General features: G+C 45.0%; 1 protein-coding gene across 4 annotated transcripts in view; it reads left to right on the top strand.

Annotated features, from left to right (window-relative positions):
- The first annotated feature begins 13,638 nt into the window (after positions 1 to 13,638).
- Positions 13,639 to 24,751, top strand: part of ESYT2 (extended synaptotagmin 2) — a 130,307-nt gene continuing 119,194 nt past the window's right edge. For 2 of the 4 annotated variants that reach the window (XM_073334532.2, XM_073334533.2), the window contains exon 1: positions 13,639 to 14,162. In XM_073334532.2, coding sequence (XP_073190633.1) covers positions 13,815 to 14,162 — 348 coding nt within the window. In that variant the 5' untranslated portion in view covers positions 13,639 to 13,814. Of the gene's footprint in view, positions 14,163 to 16,802; positions 16,921 to 20,193; positions 22,279 to 22,826; positions 22,914 to 24,751 lie in introns of all 4 variants that reach the window. The other 2 variants (XM_073334535.2, XM_073334534.2) reach the window with 2 other exon arrangements.

The raw sequence follows: 24,751 nt of genomic DNA on the forward strand, positions 1-24,751 counted from the left end.
TTTAGCCACAATAAAAAACTAGCACAGTTTATTTTTAACCTGCCTAATGGGGGCAAAGAATTTAATATGTTAAACACTAGAACATATTTGAGAACATTTTCCATATAGGCAATGGAATACAAAGAACTATCATTCAGAATTTGGGGGTATAGAAGAATAGCCCAGATTCTCCTAGGAAGAAAAGGTAGCAGCAGGGCCATCAGTAGCCTTGGGACTGTTAACAAGATTTGAGTCCCTATGTCTTCATGGCTTTCTTTGGCCCTCTCTGCTCTTCTCCACATGAACAAGAATATAAAATAGCTAAGCTTTTTGCATTCAGTAGCAATGTGCTCTTTGCTGTCTCCTGATCTTCCGCTAATGCCACAAGCTTAGACAAACAGTACTGCCTTTGATCCATACTTGAAACACAATCTGCCAATATGGAGCATGTAAGAGAACAGAGCAAAGGTCAAAATTAATGCTGCAGGAGTGGAGTTTTGTGATGGTGTCAGAGAAATAGTGCTACCAACACCAAAGACTGTATTGGAGACACGTAGATGCTTTGGAAGCAGCATAAATTAAACCAGATAAAGGATCTGTTATACTCAGGACAGGTCTACACTTAAATCGCTGCAGCAATGCAGCTGCAGCGTTTTAGTGAAGACTCTACTACGCCAGTGAAAGAGCTTCTCCCATAGGCGTAGTTAATACACCTCCACAAGAGGCGGTAGCTATGTCAACAGGAGAAGCCCTCCTGTCGACAGTGCTGTCTTCACCAGGGATTAGGTTGGTACAACTGCATTGCTCAGGGGTGCGGATTTTTCGTACCCCGAGCAACGTTATACTGATGTAAGTTTATAGTGTAGACCTGACTGAAATGAGTGTCCACATGGGAAGTTATATTGGTATAATTATGACAGTAAATTTCCCTGCATAGACAAGCCCACATGGGGAACATGATGTCCCTAAACATCTTACTTAAAAAGTGATAATTCTCCTTTTGTACAAAAACTGGAATAATATACAGTACATGGGGTCAGGAGTCTGAGCTGTGTTGTGGACTAGCACAGACCATCTCTGGTCTCTCTCCCTCTCCCATGCTGTCTCTCTCACTAGGCTATGGTCCAGGCTACTGCCACTCAGTGCTTACTGAGGCAGCAGGGCTGGGCCAGCAGCACCACCAGTCTGGGAAGGAAATACTCTGCTGCAGGCCAGCCTGCCTGGAACTTGGTTCTAATTGGAGCCTGCCGTAGCCAAATGTAGGATTGCCAACCCTCCCAGATAGGCCAGGAGTCTCCTGGAATGGGCCTCGATCTCCCGGTGGCTACTGAAGCCAATCAGGGAGATTTTAGGCCCCTAAAAGTCTGGTGGGCAGCACAATGGGGCAGGCAGGCTGGCTGGCTCCCTACCTACCCTGTCTTCGCAGGGCTCCCGGGAAGCAGCCAGGATGTCCCTGCAGCTCCAAGGCTCAAGGGTGGCTGGGGGGGGTCTCTGTGTGCTGCCCCACCTCGAACACCGACTCCACAGCTCCATTGGCTGGAGCCCCTCCCACACTCCGAACCCCTTGGCCCCAACCCAGAGCCTGCACTCCTTCCCGCACCCTAACTCCCTAGCCCAGCCCGGTGAAAGTGAGTGAGGAGGGGGAGAGTAAGCGATGGAGGGAGGGGGGATGGAGTGAGCAGGGGCGAGGCTTACGAGAAGGGACAGGGCAGAAGTGTGGCCTTGGGAAGGGGTGGGGCAGGGCAAGGGTGTTTGGGTTTGTGCGATTAGACAGTTCGCAACCCTAGCCAGATGGGTGAAGAAAAAGAACTGCTCTGGGTGTGGTGTGGTGGTGGGTAGGGAGTGGGTCCTGAGTGGATGCCTATGCCCCCAGAAGGTGGGGGATTGGTAATGGGTCCTGAGGCTTGCTGCAGCAGAGAAGTGAGTTTGCGGCCCTGCCTCAAGCTGGGCAGTTGGAGAGAGGAGCTGCCTTGGGAGTTGGGGGTGGGTGGGAGGAGGCCCGGCTAAGGGGGAGAAGTGTTGGGGAACCATTTCCTTGGGCTGGAAGTGTTGTTAACTTCTGGGACTGTTGCCTGATCCTTTTTAAGCTTTAATAATAATTGTATTACCAATTGATACTAATTAATGAGTTGAGAGTAATAGGATTCTTGACTAAAGATCACCCTTCTCTGAACTGCTTCTCAGACTTCATGCCACTACTTTGCTAAAACACAGCCATATGTGTTTAGATTATGGAAATATGCAATCTAAACACATAAAATGCCATTTAGCATTGTTTATTTATAAAAATTATATTTCTCTTATTTATTACAGCAATTGAGAATTAATTATGGGGATAAACCAACAAAATCCCATAAGAAAGTTTTTCAAATATCAATGTAAAAAAAAAAATCTGTTTGTCAAATTGGGGAAGCAGAGTGCCATTCAGTCATGTCAGGGAACCATGCCAGCAACCTGGAAAGGCACCAGCATGAGGAGTAAGATACCCTTTCTTTAGGGGGGAAAAAAAAAGAATTGCAGAATAATGCTATAAATAATAAATTACCACAACATGCACACAATCCTGATGAACCCACATCCAAGACGTCTAGCACAACACAAGCTACTTTGGACTCCATGTTCACAACTAAGGCAATTACATGGACAATTGATGAAGCTATGTTACTGGACATTTGCCTAGGATTACTCACTGTAAATGGAAGACCATTTAAGACAATGGAGGATTCAGGATTTCATAAAAAATCCATTCTGGGAGGCCTGCAAATGAAACTTACACTAAAATATACTAGACAAAGTTGCCACTGTAGCAGCTACCAGTCAGGAGAAGATAATAAAAAATCAGGGAAAGACTAATTTATTTGAAAGTAGATTGCGTCACATGATTCGACCGATCCCTTTTAGGAATTAACATTCAGTATATTGTTGCAGGGAAAATTGCTCTTCAGATTCTAGCACTGAAAGAGGTCAAGGAAAGATACACCTCTGAATATTTAAAATATATTATTCTTAGTTACTGATATGTATGGTACCACGCCAAGGCATATATTTAGTAGTATAACAGATAATGCCACAAAAATGGTGAAAGCAGTAAAGTTAATGATTGAGGATCAGGAAACTGAAGAAGCAGAACAACAAATTCAGAATGAAGGGGAAACAAAGAATTTACTCTTCAGGGAAGATGCTCAAGAAGATGTAGACCAAGATCAGAATGATTTGGTTGAAGAAGCTGGGCTTAGTTTATGTGCTGAGGCCAAGGGTGTAATATTGAAGGGAGTTCACTGTTCTGCCCATCCACGGCAGCTTGCCGTTGAAGACTCATTGACGGAAAGTACAATCTTAGATTGTCTTACCAGATGGCACTCAATTTATGACATGCTTGAGTGCCTCTTGAAGCTCATGGACTTTGCCAGGGCATGACCACCTCAGATCATAAGCTTCACCTGATAAAAGCAGAATAGAGTGCCATTGAAGGCATCACAATTGCACTGAAACCTGTTAAAGTGACAACAAAGATTCTTCAATATGAACTGAGTATGGATGATTTTTATGGTGCTGGAAACACAAAAAGTCTCTTCTTCTTTTACTGAATCCTTACTGGCTTCAATGAAAAAATGAGAATAAAATCTGTTTGAAAATGATATCTTTCTCTCATGTATAAACCTTGATGCTAGATATCAACTCCTACTGTCAGAAGAGGACAAAGTCAAGACAAATTTTCATTTGAGCAAAATGTGGACAAAAATGGAAATGCTTCAGTCAGAAGTTGAAAATAGTGGTGTCCTAGAATCAATGTCAGATATGTCTGTACCTGAAAGATCAGATGATGAAGTAGAACATCTTAAAGCTTGTGAGATCTCTAAAAAGGAAAAGAGATCCGGCTGAAGAAGAGCCCCAAAAAATGACTGGACCTATTCTTGATTTATTTGCAGATAAGCCACATCTCAATAAGAAAGAAAACATATTAAACTACTGGGAATGTTATAAAAATGTCGTGACCAAGCTGTATCAACTTGCAAAAATTGTACTGGCAGTTCTAGCAACACAAGTGAGTGTTGAAAGAACATTTTCATGCCTGAGGTTTATCCTTTCACCACAGTAGTCCAATATGACAGAGCAAATATTAAAATATCTAGTTTTAGTTTGGTCAAACAAATTGTTCTTAAAAACATGTGTTTATTTGACAACACAAAATCACTAGGATAAATCATGCAAAATTAAAGTTAAAGAATAAATGGTCAAAAATCAAAATAGTTTCAATCTTAAGTTTCAACCCTCTTTTTTAAATTTACTTCCACTAAGACTGTGATTTTATTTGAACCGTCCTTTTTTTTTTTGGTGGTGGCTTGAACTGGAACTGAACCCAAAAATGCTGACTGCAACTCAACACGAACCTGAACTGAATAGTCATTTGATTCCCTGCATGAACGTGCTATATATAAAATAACATATAATGAAAAGTATTGTGATGTTTCTGTATATCATAGAATCATAGAATATCAGGGTTGGAAGGGACCTCAGGAGGTCATCTAGTCCAACCCCCTTCTCAAAGCAGGACCAATCCCCAACTAAATCATCTAAGAACAAACACATGAGCACCCAAATCCTGAACCAATTTTCATGCTGTACATTCATATCTAAGCCAATATGGGTTGTACAGTGTGTTTCATGGCAGGCTTTGTCCTTTCCAAATTAAGAGGAAATACCCTTGTTTATGCCATATCTATCAGATTATATTAAACATGTCAGAGAAGATTCCTGTCTTAAAATTTTTTTAGTCCTTTGAGAAAAGCAGCACAAGTACTAAGTCTTACTACAAGTACTGAGGCCAGGTGTAAACTATACCTGGCCTCAGTACTTGTAGTAAGACTTAGTCCAGCTAACTATATTGCTCAGCACTTAGCACCCTGTATGACATAGTTAAATTGATCTAATCCCCAAAACTGGGGGTGGATTTTATTGTCTTCCATGTAGTAAGCGTCTACACTACGGTGGCATAGCTGCAGCTGCGCTGCTGTAGCGCTTGTAGTGTAGACATAACTAAAAATGATTTTAAAATGAGTTGGCTGCACATGAAATACATTTTCTAGATGCTTCTAGTAATAGTTCTAGGTATTAGTAAAAATGTTCATGTGTAGTGAGCAGCCCCAGCTACAGGGCCGCCCCTAGCTATTCTGGGGCCCTATGCAGCCCCCCGGCAGGGAGGGGGTGGGTGGGGGCCCAGGCCTCTACAGGAGGGGGCAGGCCCCAGGCCTCCGCGAAGGAGGGAGGGGCTGGCTTGGGGGGTAGGGAGGAACCACCCCCCCAGCACTCACCAGCAGCAGTGAGCGCAGGCCCGGCCCTGCTTCAGTCCTCAGGGGAGTGGGGGAGGAACCAGAGCAGGACAGGGAAGAGCTGGAGCAGCATGCAGCTGCACAGGGCACCAGGAAATTTGGTGCCCCAAATTTCCTTGTGCCCTAAGCAGCTGCATACTTTGCTTATAGGTAAGGACGGCCCTACCCAGCTAGATGACTGAAGGTTTCTGTTCCAGGCTGGCAGTAGCTTTAAAAGGATTTGACACCGTGAACAGGTAAGTGAGCAAGATGCAGTATGGAAGGGTGATATGGGGAAGGAGAAAACATAAATCAAATCTTATTCTTTAGAGAAGTAACTTAATAGTAAAAATTCACAAGGGCTGCAGGCAGGAATTAAACGAAATTCAAAAATGCTCACAAAACACGATTTACTTGTGTGAAGCCCAAAGGGGTTAAAAGCACCTTAGCTGTTTCTTCTTTATCCACATAAAATGAATTTTTACCCAACATCCTCTATCGCCTTCCACTTTTTTAATAAACCCATCTCAATTTGCATGTACCCTGAGTCAAATATAGGGTCCTCATCTTGTCAGCCCTAATAAAAGGGTATGGTTCAGGCTGTCTGAAGTAGATCTTCAGGGACTTGTTTCAGAGTAGCAACCATGTTAGTCTGTATCCACAAAAAGAAAAGGAGTACTTGTGGCTCCTTAGAGACTAACAAATATATTAGAACATAAGCTTTCGTGAGCTACAGCTCACTTCATCGGATGCATACAGTGGAAAATATAGTGTGGAGATTTTATATACACAGAGAACATGAAACAATGGGTGTTACCATACAGACTATAACAAGAGTGATCAGGAAAGGTGAGCTATTATCAGCAGGAGAGCCAGGGGGGCAGAGGGGAACCTTTTGTAGTGATAATCAAGGTGGGCCATTTCCAGCAGTTGACAAGAACCTGTGAGGAACAGTAAGGTTGGGGGGGAGGGGGGAACTAAACATGGGGAAATAGTTTTACTTTGTGTAATGACACATCCACTCCCAGTCTTTATTCAAGCCTAAATTAATTGATTCCAGTTTGCAAATTAATTCCAATTCAGCATTCTCTCATTGGAGTCTGTTATTGAAGTTTTTTTGTTGTAATATTGCCACTTTTAGGTCTGCAATCGAGTGACCAAAGAGATTGAAGTGTTCTCAGACTGGTTTTTGAATGTTATAATTCTTGATGTCTGATTTATGTCCATTTATTCTTTTACGTAGAGACTGTCCAGTTTGGCCAATGTACATGGCAGAGGGGCATTGCTGGCAAATAATGGCATATATCACATTGGTAGATGCACAGGTGAATGAGCCTCTGATAGTGTGGCTGATGTGATTAGGCCCTATGATGGTGTCCCCTGAATAGATATGTGAACACAGTTGGCAACGGGCTTTGTTGCAAGGATAGTTCCTGAGTTACTGTTTTTGGTGTGTGGTGTGTGGTTGCTGGTGAGTATTTGCTTCAGGTTGGGGGGCTGTCTGTAAGCAAGGACTGGCCTGTCTCCCAAGATCTGTGAGAGTGATGGGTTATCCTTCAGGATAGGTTGTAGATCCTTGATGATGCGTTGGAGAGGTTTTAGTTGGGGGCTGAAGGTGATGGCTAGTGGTGTTCTGTTATTTTCTTTGTTGGGCCTGTCCTGTAGTAGGTGACTTCTGGGTACTCTTCTGGCTCTGTCAATCTGTTTCTTCACTTCAGCAGGTGGGTATTGTAGTTGTAAGAACGCTTGATAGAGATCTTGTAGGTGTTTGTCTCTGAGGGTTTGGAGCAAATGCAGTTATATCGTAGAGCTTGGCTGTAGATAGTGGATCGTGTGGTGTGGTCTGGATGAAAGCTAGAGGCATGTAGGGAAGTATAGCGGTCAGCAGGTTTCTGGTATAGGGTGGTGTTTATGTGACCATCGCTTATTAGCACCGTAGTGTCCAGGAAGTGGATCTCTTGTGTGGACTGGTCCAGGCTGAAGGTGAGGGTGGGATGGAAATGCGGGTACCCATAGCAGTGCCGCTGATTTGAAGGTATACATTGTCCCCAAATGTGAAATAGTTATGGGTGAGGACAAAGTTCAGCCACCAGGTTTGCCATGACATAATTGGGGATACTGTTCCTGACGGCTTGTAGTCCATCTTTGTGTGGAATGTTGGTGTAGAGGGCTTCTACATCCATAGTGGCTAGGATGTTGGGGACTTGGGTCTGAATTCTCAAAAAGCATTTAGTGCTTAAGTCTCCATTTTAGGCACCTGAGGCCCAGTTTTGGGACCACAGCAATGCACAAAACTCCCACTGAAACCCTGTAGGTGCCTATGTTTTTGCAGTAAAAGTCCCCTGTGTTTCTTCCACTGAGCATGCAATTGTTGCCTCCTTGTGGGCATCCAGATGCCTATCTACCTCTAAGTCCCAGAGTGTTTAAGCTGCCTTACTCACCTGAGGAGCCATATCCAGTAGGTATGCTCAGAGGCTGCCTACTGGATTGGGATCCCATTGGCAAGCTTACACAAAACAGCTGCGGAGCCTTTCAGCCTAGTGGGTATGTAGATCCCCGAGTTCAAATCCCACCGCCACCTAAGTGGATTTGAACAGGAATCTGCTATCACTCAGCTGAATGATGTAACTGCCAGGCTATTGCGTCATTCTCATGCTTGTGCTAGAGAGAGAGAGAGAGGAAAAACAAACAAACATGAGAATGACTATAGCTTGGTGGCTGGAACACTCACCCAGGATGTGGGAGACCCAGGATGTGGGTGACCCAGGACCCAGTCCCCCTGCCTGCTCCACTGAGTCTTTATTATATAGTTGCAGTGCAACAGCTTCATCGGGAGAGACTGAGGGACACCCTACATCAGAATATTCCATAGCCCAGTGGTTACAGCATTTACATGAGAGGTAGCAGATCCCTGTTAAAATCTGTTCTCTCTCATAGGTGGTGGTGGTGGGGGACTTGAACCAGGGGTAACCCATCTCCCCATGGGCAGCACATAATGGAAGCTGGGGGCTCAAACCTCTGCTAATGCTCCCTGCCCCAGGACCAGGCTGCAGCAGGGCTCAGGGGCATCTTGGGCGGGTGGGCCAAGGTGGCTCAGGCAGGTGGACTGGGGCTCGGGGCTGCTCAGGCAGGCCGACAGAGGCTCCTCTGGCCACAGTGGGGGGCTTGAGGCTCCTCTGGCCCCGGGGTAAGAGTGGGGGGCAGGGAAAGGTCTTGGGTGGAAGGGGCAGGGTAATGGTGGGGCCTCAGGCAGAAGAGCAGAGCAAAGGGCTAGCCTCCCAGAACAAGGAGTTCACAGGCCACCCATTCATCTCCCATGTGAGCACCTTATTCACTGGGATAAAAGTTATAAGGGAGATCCTCCACCCACACAGCCTTCTAGCAAAAATATCTTATGCACCTAACTCCACAGCAGATTTACAGCTGAAAATTGCTAGCCAAGATAGGTGCCTCCCTGCAGCCTGGATGTGGGTGCCTACTTCTGAGAGGGGACTGGAATTTAGCACACAATCCCTCTGGTTGGCACCTCCCATTGGTTAGCTTAGGTGGCTCCCTGCCTAACCTGCTGACTTTTGTAAATAACATTCTGTGATTTTGTAAGTCACATTTTATAAATCACAGTCACTGTATAGGAGTCTAGGTGCTTATCTCAAGCTTTGCTAATCTCAGTGATTTTTCCAGGAGCCTAAAATGTAGCCTTTGTGATTCTCAGTGTCACAATGCTTAAAGCCTTTTGTGCATTCAGCCCTTTATCACCCCAGCTATACTGCTGTAACAGTAACAGGGGTTTTCTGTTTGTCAGCTAGAGACCCCGATATAGGTAAGAGTATAAACAAATTATTTGGAACTTTAAGGATATTAAAGTGTAGTACTGTGCCCAAATACTCTGCAAAAGTAGCGTTCTGGAGTTCCTTATTTATTGTGACAAATTCTAAAACAAATGTGATCAGTTAACAAGTATACAGATATTTTGTTATGTGTTTTTCTATCTGTCAGTCTACAAGCTCAAACCTGTCTATGACTGTCAAAGTAGATCCTTTCCTCCTTTTGCACCAGCGTATGTATAAAGATGCCAAGGGCATAATCTGGACATCAATGACATCTGAGTAAACCTTATTGTCTTCAAAGGTTGAAACAGGTATAACTGAGGGGAAGTTAATGAACAATGCCATTGCTTAAGGAGTGGAATCCAGCTGCCTCTCATAGCAGTTTTGGCTATTCAGGACTAACAAGAATAAAAACTTGTTTGTTTTTATTCAGTAACAGTAAAAACTTGTTTGTTACCAACATTAGTAATCAGGTCTCTGATTACACCCGAAGGACAGACAGATCTGTTCACCAACAAGTTGCCATTTTTACACAGCCATTTCTTGGAATAAAACCATGCTCTGAGATGGTCTGGAAATAACTTGCAGCCATTGGCATCTTCCATTGGTCAGAAATGGTGAAACTTAACAGACATTACGAGGGGGGAGGGGGGGAGTGAAATTTAGCAGACCACCTGAGCACATTCTAACCTGGAGTACAGTTTCCCTGCTGCAGTTTTCCTTTCTCTGTACCAGTGGTCTTGACTACTTAGATCAGGGGTGGGCAAACTTTTTGGCCCGAGGGCCACATCTGGGAATAGAAATTGTATGGCAGGCCATGAAAGCTCACAAAATTGGGGTTGGGGTGTGGGATGGGGTGTGGGCTCTTGGGTGGGGCTGGGGATGAGGAGTTTGAGGTGTAGGAGGGTGCTCTGGGCAGGGATTGAGGGGTTTGGAGGGCTGGGGCAGACGTGTGGGAAGGGGTCCAGGTTCCGGTTGGGAGTGTGAGCTCTGAGGTGGGCCTGGGGATGAGAGATTTGGGGTACAGGAGGGTGATCTGGGCTGGGATCGAAGGGTTTTGAGAGCGGAAGGGGGATCAGGGCTGGGGCAGGGGGTTAGGGCGTGGGAAGAGGCTGAGGGGTGCAGGCTCCGAGCGGCGCTTACCTCAAGCGGCTCCCGGAAGCAAGTCCCTCGTTTGGCTCCTCCATGGAGGTGCAGCCAGGCGTTCTGCACACTGCTGCATCCGCAGACACCACCCCTGCAGCTCCCATCAGAGGAGAATTCTTCCATCCACCTAGCACTGTCCACACTGGGAATTAGCTCATCTCTCAGGGGTGTGGATTTTCCACACACATGAGGGCAGGTCTAAACTACAAACTGTAGTGTAGCTATCGTGCTTCTGGTGAAAACACTAAGGGCTTGTCTACACTACAAAATTAAGTCAACTTAAGTTGATGCTCAGCCACCGCAGTAATTAAAGCAGTGGTTCACATCCATACTTGCTCCTTCTGTTGGTGGTGTGCATCCTCACCAGGCCTGCTTCCGTTGACTGAGGTGGAGCATTGTGGGACACTGACAGCTGGAGCCCTGGAGCGGCAGTCAGAGGGCTGGGGGAGGGCCCTGTCAGCGTGGGGCTGATAGCCAACAGGCAATGTAAGTAATGCAGTGTCTACGTGGACACTGTGTCGCCCTAACTACATTGACATAAGTGCTATGCTTCTCATGGAGGTGGAGTTATGTCAGCATAGTACAGGACTTACTTTGGCAGAAGCAGCATTCTAGTATAGACACATCACACGGACATAATTAAGTCACCTTGTGTTGACCTAACTCTGTCATGTCGATCAGGCCTAAGCCAGCAGGACAGAACCATCCTGTCAGCTTAATAACTCCACTTCTGTGAGAGGTGGTAGCTATGTCAGCAGGAGAAGCTCTCCTGCTGACATAGTGTTTTCTACATGGGACCCTAGGTCAGTATAACTACGTCACTCAGGATATGGATTTTTCACACCCCTGAGCGATGTGGTAATATCAAAGCTAGTCTGTAGTGTAGACCTGGCCTGAGAGACATAGCTATACTTAGGGCCCTACCAAATTCACGATCACAAAAAGCACATCATAGACTGTGATATCTGGTCTCCACCGTGAAATCTGGTCTTTTGTGTGCTTTTACCCTATACTATAAAGATTTCATGAGGGAGAACAGTGTTTCTCAAATTGGGGGTCCTGGCCCAAATGGGAGTTGCAGGGGAGGTCACAATGTTATTTGAGAGGGGTCGCAGTATTGCCCCCCTCACTTCTGTGCTGCCTTCAGAGCTGGGCGGCCGGAGAGCAGCAGCTGTTGGCCAGGCGCCCAGCTCTGAAGGCAGTGCACCACCAGCAGCAGCGCAGAAGTAAAGAGTGGCAATACCATACCATGCCACCCTTACTTCTGTGCTGCTGCCTTCAGAGCTGAGCGGCTGGAGAGTGGCAGCTGCTGACTGAGGGCCTAGCTCTGCAGGTATCAGTGCAGAAGTAAGGCTGTCAATACCATACCATGCCATCCTTACTTCTGTGCTGCTGCTGGCAATGGCTCTGCCTTCAGAGCTAGGCTCCTGGCCAGCAGCAGCTGTTCTCCAGCTGCCCAGCTCTGAAGGCAGCGCTGCTGCCAGCAGCACCAGCACAGAAGTCAGGGTAGCAGTAGCACAACCCCTTCACAACTCCTTTTTGGGTCAGGACCCCTACAATTTACAACACCGTGAAATTTCAGATTTAAATAGCTGAAATCATGAAATTTATTATTTTAAAAATCCTATGACTGTGAAATTGACCAAAATGGACCCTGAATTTGGTAGGGCCCTAGCTATACCGATGTTAGAATCATAGAATATCAGGGTTGGAAGGGACCCCTGAAGGTCATCTAGTCCAACCCCCTGCTCGAAGCAGGACCAATTCCCAGTTAAATCATCCCAGCCAGGGCTTTGTCAAGCCTGACCTTAAAAACCTCTAAGGAAGGAGATTCTACCACCTCCCTAGGTAACGCATTCCAGTGTTTCACCACCCTCTTAGTGAAAAAGTTTTTCCTAATATCCAATCTAAACCTCCCCCAAGTGTAGTTTCAAGTGTACACTTAGTTTCAAGTGTAGACCAGGGCTAAATATGTATCTGTATAGCACTTAACACAAAGGAGCCCTGATCTTGAATGGAGCCGTTAGGCATTACTGTACTATAACATTAGGCTGTCAAAGACAGCAATAGTAGAGTCGAGGTGGGAAAAACTACAGGTAAACCTGCTGTAGCTGAGAAGTGGGGGAAGCAGCTGGTGGCTCCTTTTGAAGCTACTCACTTCTTAACAAAAAGAAAAGGAGTACTTGTGGCACCTTAGAGACTAACCAATTTATTAGAGCATAAGCTTTCGTGAGCTACAGCTCACTTCCTCAGATGCATATCGTGGAAACTGCAGCAGGCTTTATATATATATAAATATATAGTTTATATATATATATATAAACTGCAGCAAAGCCTGCTGCAGTTTCCACGATATGCATCTGAGGAAGTGAGCTGTAGCTCACTAAAGCTTATGCTCTAATAAATTGGTTAGTCTCTAAGGTGCCACAAGTACTCCTTTTCTTTTTGCGAATACAGACTAACACGGCTGTTACTCTGAAACCTGTCACTTCTTAACAGTTTGTTCTGGGTTATCCCTTGTTGCTGCTAGTTATGGGTGCAAAGTATGTGGAAAGCAGCTTCCTACCTGGGCTGTAACAGGTAGCAGCCTCTTGCCAACTACTAGCATGACGAGTACAAAGTGGGAAGGGGGAAAGCAGTCACATGGGATTAGGGTAAAAGAGGGTAGGGTAGGGTAAGGAGATGGTGTGTGTGGAGAATACAATGTACATCTGTACTTGGGGAGACCTTAATTCTATGGCCCTAAAAAGTGGGTTTGTCTCACGTCTCCCATCCATGGTCCTACTCCCTGATTTTGACCAGCCATCCTATATTTCCCCCTCTCTCCGTCTCATGTCCCAGTCCCCTTTTCCATGCACAGTTAGGCTTTGATCCTGTGATTAGTACACTGGGACCAACGGAGGGAAGCTGGGATGCTGTTATTGCGGGCGGGGCCGGAGTTGGACAGCCCCCTGGCTCCCACCTAGGAAGCGGGGGGGAGGAGGGGGCAGAGAGAGGCGCACTGTTTGGCTTTCTCTGCCCGCCGGGCTGGCCCAGAGCCAGCTTCAGGAATGGTGCTGCTGCACCCGCCTAGTTGCCCAGGGTGGGGCCCCTGTGCAGAAGACCCAGGGGAGGCAGCCCTGGTCCTGGGGCCCTGCAGGGCGCGAAGGGTCCCGCGTGCGGCGTGTCCGGCGGGGGTGGGGAGGGGGCTTGTATTGCTGTTCACGGGGGTCCCTGGGGACGAGCCTGGCGCGGCGGCGGCGGGCGCGCGGGGCCCGCCTCGGGGGGGGCCGCTCGGGTTCCCTGAGCCGGAGCGCGGCGCCCACTGACGCAGGAGGCTGAGCGCACGGCGACACAGGGCGGCTGCTGCGGGGCAGGGGCGGGGTTCGCGGTTGGGCAGCTCCGCGCGCTGCGCCCCTCCCTCGGCGGGCTGGGCCGCGGCTCGGCACCCGGAAGCGGGCGGGCGGCCGTTGGTGTGTGGCACTGCGAGCGGGGCTGAGCGCAGGATGCGAGGCGCCGCCGCCCACTGCCCGCCCGGAGCCAGCGCCCGAGGAGCCGCCGCCGCCAGCAGAGCATGAGCGGGTCCGGGGCCCAGCAGCCCCCCGGCGCGGGGTCGGACCCCGCCGCGGCGGGGAAGGCTGCGGCCGGGGAGCCGGTGCCGGAGCCTCCCCCGATGCTGAGCGTCGACGTGTCGGGGCTGGTGTCGCAGTTCGCGCGGAGCTTCGCGCTGATCTTCCCCGTGTACGTGTTGGGCTACCTGGGGCTGAGCTTCAGCTGGATCCTCATAGCCCTGCTCGGGCTCTTCTGGCTGCGCAGGCACCGCGGCGGCAAGAGCTCCCGCCTGGGTCGGGCCCTCGCCTTCCTGCAGGACGAGGAGCGGGTGGTGCGGCTCAGCGTCTCTTCGGCCGAGCTGCCTGCATGGGTGAGTGACGCCCCGGGCCGGGGCCTGTCGCCAGCCTCAGGACCTGACCGCCTGGGGCTGTGACATGCACCCTGGGCTGGGATCTGGCACCTTCCCCAGGGGAAGAGAGACAGGCCAGGTTAGGACCTTCGCTGGGGAGTCCGACCTCCTTGGGGCTTTTTTGCGTGAGGAGCCAGAGCCACGCATCACCTGCCAGCGCCCCTGGGGTGCCTGCCCTAGCGCTTCCTCCAATATCCGCGACTCCACCCATTTCGGGTGGAGGGGTGCTGCTTCTCTCACATCCCCAGGCCGGGCGATAGCACCTCTTGGCTCTTCCCCTTCGCCGCCTACTCACTGTCTGGCCCCCACTCACCCACCCAGCGTGCCGTGTGAGCAGCCCCTGCTCTGCCTACCTTTTTTATTAGCGTCAGTTCTCGGACACTTATGCCCCATCCAGTTAATACCTGCGCTGAGCATGAAGCAGTCACTGCCTTCTGCTGACTCGTAATTTACATTTACGAGTAGGGTTTGAACCTTTCCTGGTTGGGGTTTCTCGCAAAGAAAAAATTTAGCTCAGCGTTTTAGCTGGCTACACTGGTGTAGGCATCTTAGCCTCTTACATTAGCTCAGAGGAAATAAACCATCTTTAAAGTATAAATCTCATGTTTCAGACAAATCCTGCAAGTGTACGTTTTCTAAAAACCGGAGTATGAAACTTCAACACCACCCCCACAGCTTAATCTTACCAGTGATTCTTAATGAACCTTGAATACTGGATGAGGTTCTGTTTCTGGCTCTGTTCTGAGAGTCCTGCCATGAGGACTGACCTAAGGCTGTTTGGGTGACCTTAGTGTATTTACTGATTTATTTTAAAAAGATCTTTTAGTGTTTTTGTAAGTGAAGCTTTAATTTGGAATTTGCAGCCTTTTGAGCACTTTGAGAACTATAGCTGTCATCAGAAGGTAACATTCTTTCAAACCTTAGGTTGACTAAGGTTTGTGTCTAGTAATTCCTTTAAATCTTAATTATTTTAAGAATTGCTTAGACTACCTGCAAGCCACATAACAATGTCAAGGAACCTTCCAGGTCCCTCAAAGATAGATCCCCATTCCTTCCTGGACGCCTTCTCTACACCTAACTTCTGTCTTCACGGTCTCCACATCACACCTCTGGGCTGGAAAGATTAAATCTACTTCTGTGTGATTCCTCTGATAACTACTCTTCTCTCCATCCCTCTCTCAGACATCCACATTTGAGCCATGCATACATTGCAATGAGTGAATCAAGTGTTGTGTGAGGATAAGCTTAAAATATACATGTGTAGTGTTTTTTGCTTTCACTTGATCAAATCTTTAAATAATCTAATTGCTATCTGATCTGTTCAGAATTAGTAAAAGACCTTTCTACTTGTTAAACACTCCAGTAGAAGTGAATTTTGTAGGTGTTTCAGAAAAGACTAGTGAGAGGGGAGGGTGGCAAGTGTTGGACATTTTTAAATCTCCATAACTGTAACCGTGTGACTTGCACCAAACTTTTTATACAGTCTAGTTTAGGATTAAATGGTAGCAGTAGACTGATTTTGAATTTGGGATGTGTGCATTTGGAAGCTTGGTTAATTACAAGAAGCAAGTTTCAATTTTAACTTCATAGCATGGCTGGTTCATCTCCATAACCTAATTTGATATCTAGATTCTGCATAGGAAGATGCATTACATACAGACAGTAAGTCCTCTGTAGCCAAGATTAATGTTTTGTATTTCAGTTTTTGCATTATGATGTGGTTTGTATAGACATTAGAGAAAATGGCATTTATTTCCCCGTGTGTGTAGACCAAAGACCTAAAGCTTTGGAAGTGTGCCTACATAATGTCTGTTCTTTAGAGGTTTGAAACTATACTTTGTAGGCTGTTGGAGAGATGAAATTCTAGTGGACATCAGAAGCTCAGCTAATGTTGGAAAAAATAGAATTAGGAACACTGTTAGATTTAATGCAGTATTTTTTTCTCAAATAAAAATTTTCATTATCAAATAGAACTCTTCATCCTAATTGCAAATCAGTGGCTTGTTTTTAGCCCTTATCTTTTGTAGTGATTGGTTACCCAAGACTTTCAGCCTGTATTAATGCAGTACATGAATATCTACTTCAGGGAGCTTTGTCAGCAAGACCAGCTGAAAGAATACCTATATGGTGCTCAAATTTTCCTAGTGCTAATACAAGTAGTTACTGCATAGCATCCTCCTGTTGGTTAGCTTCTCCATAGTATGTTACAGTGCAATGAGAAAGCAGCTTTCCTATCTGACAGATATCTCCAACATGACCTTTTCCTTGGGAAGTATATTTAATAGTAAACCTGCATTTGTTCTTCCTGTCTAATCAGATGGCTGGCCTGAATGTAAAAAATCTTGGTCCTCTTTCACCTTTTAGTGTTCTGTATTCCAGATAGATGTAATTACGATACATTTGATCTATGAAGACAGAAGGCCTGCTGAGAGTTCAGCGACCACATTTTTAAAGTCAGAGCTGTTCCTTAAATGGACAAAAGCACTTGCTACCACAGTGAATAAAAATGAGCTTTATGGAAGTTCTTATTCTGTCTTTTCCTCCCTCAAGTAATGTATCCCAGAAGATTTTCTTTCCCTCATCTCTCTCTGCACTTTACAGACTTACCTTTTGAGGGTCATTGATTGCAGCTGCTATTCCAAAACGAGGACACTTGGACAAGACACTGAATCCATTGCAGTATAACTATCCAAAGGAGTTGCTACTCAATCAGAATCAGGTACTGCAGGGCATTGCACTGTCTGCAGGTCACTGGAATAATGAGAGAGGATGTTTTCTTAATATTTGAGGGTTACTACTATTATGGGACAGAAAATGAGAGTCGGGGAGAGCATAGAATACGCTTTCTATTAAAAATAACTTATAATCCTACATCTGAATCATTTCTTTAGTTCCATTTGTTCTATTTTTAGTATACACCACTGCAAAATTAAAATTTAAATCTTGAGTAAGAATACTGCTTTAGCACTATGTGTTGAGGGAATGTAACAGTTTTTTGTGTTAATTTAAGCAAGCAGTTCCAGTTGTATGCCAAGGATATTAACTGCTATGTCAACTGTGATTTGAAAGTAATGCTACTCTTCTGCTGAAATAAACCTTTTCTAGATAAGGTCAACTAATACTATCTTGTGATTGTAAAAATTCACTTTGTTTCTGTAACCAGGTGGTCAGGCAGAGAGAATACATTTTTTTTAAATACACAAAAATAAGTTCATTGAAGATTATCAGGAGTTGCATAACTTGACAAAGCAGCCCTGATCCATTTTTAAATAAAAATGTACACTGTTAAAAGAAACTCTTTGATACTATTTTTTTATTGTCCTTCGATATTTGGGCACCACGTTTTTTCATTGTTTTGCATGACTTTTTTGTGCATCAGCATTCTCATTGTGAACACAATCTGAAATGGAGTATAGAATAACTTCTTTAAAAAGAGTAGGCTCCACTACAGTAATAAACACACTAAAATCAAGGTAAAGCTTTGGTATGTGTTTTTATTGGGAAGTTGGCAGTGATTCACATATAAAGTGACTGTTTCCAAGTCACTAGTTCTGCTGTTGGTTTTAAATAGGAGTAGGATTGGGCCTCAAAGTGCTCTTAAAAGCAAGGACAACACTTCTCACCCAGCATTGTGAAAGGGTTTACAAACTTCAATACAAAGAAAAGCAGCAGTTGAAGAATTTCACTTTAGAGATGGAAAGTGGGACTTTCCTCCAGTTTGTTTTAAAAGATCAATGTCCCACTGGGCTTTGTACTGTCAATCAGGTTGACAGGATTTCAGACTCTTAGAAGTTAAAACCTTTACCTTCTACCATCCTACAAAAACCAAACAAGCAAACAAAAAAACCCTTACGTGATTCCAAGTTTCATCTTTTTTTTTAAGGTGACTATCTCCCTGATTTCATTAGGGACACGTATGTAGGCATTTGTATGAGTGAAACTTTGCTGCTTTCTTCAGGACGTAGTAGTGAAACAGGATGACTTTGTCTTAAGAAATTTTTCCCAAATTAATAGCATTTGTGGCCTGGGAAGAGAGGCATTGCAGCCATGCAGTCTCTGGTAGCAGTCAACAGAAAAGCACATGAAGAAATTTTAGCATTATTAACCATTTCAGCATGAAAACATTTAAGTCACAAATACTTTATCAGTGTTTTCAACTGATCAACTTGAAATGATTTTGAAGCTTAAATGTTTTGGATCTATGTAAGAAAGCTAATGACATGTGCAAAGCTTAACTGCAAATTTCTGAAACTGTTTTGCAATCTGTCTTTGTCTGCATGAGAGTTTACAGTTTAACTGGAGTTGTGTGTTTATTTCTGTTTAAGAATGGCTTATTGTTGTTTACCGTAAACAGTGTCCTCATCTAATTAAAATTAAAGACCTGGTTTAAACCAAAATAAGTATCTACACAGTGGGTTTGGATTGCATCTGTTTAAGTAAATTAGGTTAAAATAAACTGATGCAGCTTTCTTGCATAAATAAGCCAAAAGTGATGCTTTTAGGATTCAGTGAGACTGCACTTAGTGTTGCCTTACTATCAGACTATGCCACCACAACAGTTAAAGGGAAAGGACACTAATATATAATTATCAACATGTATTAGTTTTACGAGGATGTTCCTAAACTAATGAGTGTAGCTATAATGTTTTTAGAAAGTTTATTTAGTTTATATTCAGTAAAGCATTGGTGAAGTGATGCAAAGTGTGTGGCTTGACTTCACAGAATGTATATTTAAATATCTGTTTGATCTTAAATATTGATATATGAACAATAAACATTAGTTCCTTGCAAGAGGAGGTGAGGGATCATGCTGCTGAAGAATAAACTGAGCATGTCTACCTGAAAATATAAAGCACATATTTTCATAAACTTTCTTGGTGTGTACAGGTGTTTAGCCTTCATTTTTATTTTTATTTTTTTTTGAATAAAATGTACATAATATCTTGGGGTTTTTGTCAAACACTTCAGTATGATTCTACAGAGAAGATGATGGATTTCTGACAAATTAGACAATTTTACTTTACTCCTATTAACACTACAGACCCAGTATATCAAAAAGGAAAAATAGCTCAATTTTGAGTTACTGGGTCAAATTCTGCCCTGGTTTATGTCTATAGAGTATAGAATTTGAAGACTGAGGTGACAGAGATGCAACCTGCGTGAATTTGTCTTGCAGAATCTTTGACTGGTGATGAAATGTGAACTAAAAAGAACCAAACTTACCAGCTGAATCTTAGGTTCACTTTTAAGGCTGGCAGCTCAGAACAAACCACTTTTCTACTTATGAATGCAATGAATCTCGTACACAAGTTAAACACAAAAATGGAACCCCACAGTGCCACTTTTGTCACTTTTCAGAGTATAAAGAGACTTCAGTTAAATTTTCCTATACCCAGCAACATAAAAAGACAGAAAACAGAGGGCTGCTTGATGTTGCTGTTATCTAAGGTATAGCAGGTCCAGGAGACTTCTTATTCTAAAATGCTAATACTCAAAGTTGGAGGCTGAGTCATAAATGTCATGGTATGTTTCTTTGGTCAGACCTAAGTATAAAATGTGACCATATTAAATTGAACTTGCCTACGAAGTTATGGTTGGCCTAATAATTAGCTACAGCTAATCATTTTGTATGACTAGTATTGCAGACAATTATCTAGACATCAAGTTTACATCTGGGAAGTATGAAAGAGTAGCAAGAACAGAGTAGCAAGTTAAGGGAATTAATAGAGAATTAAGAGTTAACTTGTTTTCTTCTAGCCAACATATTTTGGTCCCCCCCACCCCCTTCAGAGCTGACTTTTGAGCTAAATTCCAGCTTGTATTACATTTTTAAACAGGAGAGAAGCCACACAATAAATTTTACCTGCACTAGCTTTAATAAAGCTCTAGTTCAGCTTGAGTGTAGTTGTTTAAAGAGGCAATGTAACAAAGGTAAATTGAAGCCAGTGCTAAATAATATCTCACCCATTGTTTGCTTCCTTTCTTATTTTAGGCCTCAATTCATGAAGATACTTAGGCATCGTGACATCTGCATCACAACACCTAACTTTTAGGTGCATAGAAAATCACAGAAACACACTGCAATCCACGAAGTCTGAGTTAACTGCCTGGGCTCCTATACAATGAATGGGGAGAGATGGGAGCCTTAGACTACAATTCATAAAGGCAGCATGCTAGGCGAGGAGCTTCTTAAGCTAGTCATTGGGAGATGCGAACAAGAGGGGTACATGCTAGACCTGCACTTTTAAGGCTATGTCTACACTACGGGCTTTATAGCATTACAACTGTACCGCTGCAGCTGCACCGCTGTAAGGTCTCCTGTGTAGCTGCTCTGTGCCAGTGGAAGAGAGCTCTCCTGCCGGCATAATTAAACCACGCCCGCTGACGTTGTGCTGTCCACACTGGCGCTTTTGTCAGTGAAACTTATATTGGTCAGGGGGTATTTTTTTCTCCCCCTGACTGACACAAAAAATTGCCAACAAAAAGGCTAGTCTAGCCAAAGCCTCAGGGAGATAGGCTGCAGTCTGGATTTAAGCACCTATCTCTGCTGGGGAATCTCAGCTGTAAACTCACTTTGGAGTTAGAAGTCAAAGATATTTTTGCAAGAAGCCTGGGGAGGAGGAGGAGGAGATATCCCTCATAACTTTTATTCCAGTGGTTAGGGTACTCACCTAGGAGGTGGGAGACCCCAGTTCAAGTCCCTGCCCTCAACCTGATGAGGAGAAGAGATTTGAACATGGTGTTTTGCTGCCTTTCAGGTGAGAGTGCTGTAACTGTTGGGCTATGGGATATTCTGATGTGGGGCTCCCTCAGTTTCTCCTGTTGAAACTGTTGCACTGTGGATAAATACTTTTTTTTTTTTTTTTTTAAGCCATTGGAGCAGGCAAACTGGGTCTCTCAAAATCTCTAACCACCAGGTTATAGAGCAGTGGTTTTCAACTTATTTGGCTCATACTGTGTTACCTGGGCCGCAGAGAATGGGTGGCAGAGCAGTGGCAGGCCAGACTCCCGCTGTGTGGGGCCGGCCAGCTGCCCGCCCTGGACCTTTGACACGCAGCTGCCTCGGCCCCCAGAGCTTGTGGGGTCAACCAGGAGCCCAAAGTTGTTGGACTGGCCGGCTGGAAGCCCTGGAGCTTGCTGGGCCAGGTGGCAGCCCTGGACCCCCCGGGGCTGGCTGGAAGCCCCGGAGCTTGCTGGGTCAGGTGGCAGCCCCGGACACTGCGGGGCCAGCTGGAAGCCCCGGGCCCCTGATGCCGGGGGGCCAGCCGGCCGTGCCAACCCCAGACCCCCGCCATGCTGGGCTGCAGCTTTGTGGTAATTGGGCTGCGTGCAGTCCACTGACTGCTGGTTGAGAACCGCTGCTATAGAGTCATTCTCATGCTTGTGTGCACGCTCTTTCTCGGGTCCAATGATTCTTTAATTATTTATCCATAGTGGAACTGCTTCAATGGGAGAGACTGAGGGAGTCCCACATCAGAATATGCCATAGCCCAATGGCTAGGGCACTCATTTGAGAGGTGGCAGATTCCTGTTTTTAAAATAATCTCTTCTCACAAGGGAGAAGGGGGACATGAATCAGGGTCTCCCACATCCCAGGTGAGTACCCTAACCACTAGGCTAAAAGTTGTGAGGAAGGTTCTCCTTCCTTCTCTCTCCCCACATCTGTTTTGTGTGAACTCACCTGAGGGGCCCCGATGTGGTAGGTGTGTTCTAAAGGATGAGGATGTTAGAGCCTGTCAAAGAAGAGGTTGCCCAGATGTTTTAACAGAGGGTAAAGTAAGATTTTTTGCCTACTTTTGTTCTCCAGAATGGCTGAACTGGTCTGACTGAAGAAGTTTTCCAAAATATTTAGCCTAAGGCAGACACCTGGCATGTCTTCAGCCCAAATAATTTGTTTGGCAAAGTTATAAGCAAGTGAAAAGAGGACCCTATAATGGGAAGTGGCAGGCATTGTTATTAGGTGCTACTAGCTCGGCCATTTAGTGTTGGAAAAGATATTTCATGCATGACAGTTTCTTGGTGAAGAAGAGAAACTATTGGAATGGAGTGAGCAGATGCCCCATTGAGATGTCAGTTTGTGAGTATGAAGGGGATCTGTTAACTTTACAATTAAACTTGTAATTTTATGCTATCAAATCTGCCCATCCAGTCTCTTGTGTTCCATCATTTCAGATGACCTGTTAACCTACTTCATTGCAAAAAAAAATTCAGAAAACATTGAAAATTAGGCTGTTCACAAGCCATCTTTAAATTTAGCTTTCTGTTATTAAAAACTGGCCTATAAAAGATAACAAACTTAATTTGCATAACATTTTTTAATATTTACTTAGTTCTTTAAATGCACTAGTGAAGACATTGAATAAATAATGGCTGCTTATTTTGGAGAGATCACTTGTGGGAGGTACTGGGGCTAATTTAAAAAAAAAATTGTATATGTGCCTATCAGCCAAAAAATATAGTATTAAAATTCTGTGCAGCAAACTGTTAAAACATAGTTTATCTAATAGAACCCTTCTCACGTAAATAACCTTTAGAAGAATTTGGAAGAATAGCGTTCCCCGGCAATGAGTCAGTGCATTAAGTTTTTCCACTGTATGCTGCTATGACTGAAATTCTCATCCACAGTTAAACAAAGATTTGAAAAATGGGTTAGAGGGTCACGATTAGCTGAAGCAGTCTCGAATGATGTGCCACGAAGTTGTTACTAGAAATGTGAGTGTAGTTTTACTCTGGCTGAAAATAACTATCACGTGATGAGTATTATGTTGTCATTTGGCTGTCCTTATCATGAAGCAGCATGGCTTATGTTTCCGTTAGTTCAAAGACAGCCTCTTTTTATATTAATAGAAATAATTTTATCAAATATCTTTCTAATAGAACATAAATCTTAATCAGATTATTGATACAGTTTACATCATACATTTAATATTTCTTAATGAAGATATTAACTAAGGTAGGACCGAATGCACATCTCTGCAATATCTCATTACACTATTGTTTTCATAACCTTTGTTTACATTTCTTCAGCCAGTTGTCAGTCTATATGAATGTTCCTACTGAAGTCTATTTGAATTAAGATTTTGTAAGACATAGCACCAAATGCTTCATTTAATTCTGAATGTATCTGCTGCTTTCCCTCTGTCCACGAAGTGTCTGTCTTTAAAAGAAAAAGCAGATACATTTCTGTCAAGATGCAGATTCATCCCACTTCCAATTTAAAACAACCCAAAGAAACACTGGTGCATGAAGACAGGTTTCAGAGTAGCAGCTGTGTTAGTCTGTATCCGTAAAAAGAAAAAGAGTACTTGTGGCCCCTTGTTTATTTCCCCTCCTGCTGTTCTTGTAAACTGCTGGAAATGGCCCACCTTGATTATCACTACAAAAGGTCCCCGTCCCCTACACCCCCGCTCTCCTGCTGATAATAGCTCACCTTTCCTGATCACTCTTGTTACAGTCTGTATGGTAACACCCATTGTTTCATGTTCTCTGTGTATATAAAATCTCCCCACTATATTTTTCACTGTATGCATCCGATGAAGTGAGCTGTAGCTCACGAAAGCTTATGCTCTGATAAATTTGTTAGTCTCTAAGGTGCCACAGGTACTCCTTTCTGTGGTGCATGAAGGAAACTGTAAAACATGTTTCCGATGGGAGTGATTGAACCAGTCCTGTGCCAAGAGAGCACGTTATGGGTGGTGGGTATAAGAGGCCAGGGGAGGCTCAGCCTCCCCAAACAGGCTATGGTACACCTCCCTTTGGAGGTGCGCCGCTGGCCTGCTGCCTTTGGAGTGTCGCCTCCGAAAGGGCACCTGAGCCATAGCCCTGCCCATGCTCCGCCCCAAGGCCCTGCTCCTGCATCCTACTCTTCCCCCAATGTCCTGCCTTTGCTCCACTTCATCCCGACCCCACTCCACCTCTTCCAACAAGGTCCCCCCCACCCCGCCTTCCTCTTGGAGGCAGGTGCCAGTTAAGCCAGATGGTTGAGCAATACCAACTGCAATGGCCAGGACGGGAGTATCCCCTGCCACCTCCACCTGGCCCAGAGCCCTTCGGAGTGTTCTGGTAAGCAGCAGGTGGCAATTAGGGGTGTCTGAGAGCAGCAAATGCCCCCCAAGTTTTTGTACTTGCTCAAAGTTCCATGAAGGGTGGGAGGGGCCTTGGCGAAGAGGTGCGAGCAGTGAGTGAGGGGGCTTGGGATGGAGTGGGGGTGGAGCAGGAGCAGGGCCTCGGGTGTAGAAAGCCAAGCAAGAGCAGGCTGAGGGTGAAGCAGGGGATGGGGCCACAGTCTGGGCACCCGCACCCCTTCTAGGGAGCTTCTGGTGCTCATGCCCAGCCTCCCCAAATATAGGAGTCACACACTGCCCAGGGAGCATGTTAAGGGTTATAATCCATCTTGTTTTTAGTGTCAAAGATCTAAAGAAGTGGAGCAGTACTCAATCTGAAACAGAATAAGTTTCCTGAAGAAACAGCCGTTCAAGATGGAAATGCTTACATCCAAGTTAGCAGACTTCAGCATAGGTGGTACTTCTCATACTTGGATTTGAAGGAAG

Source organism: Lepidochelys kempii, chromosome 2, assembly GCF_965140285.1.
Source record: "Lepidochelys kempii isolate rLepKem1 chromosome 2, rLepKem1.hap1, whole genome shotgun sequence".
Classification (NCBI taxonomy): Eukaryota; Metazoa; Chordata; order Testudines; family Cheloniidae; genus Lepidochelys; species Lepidochelys kempii.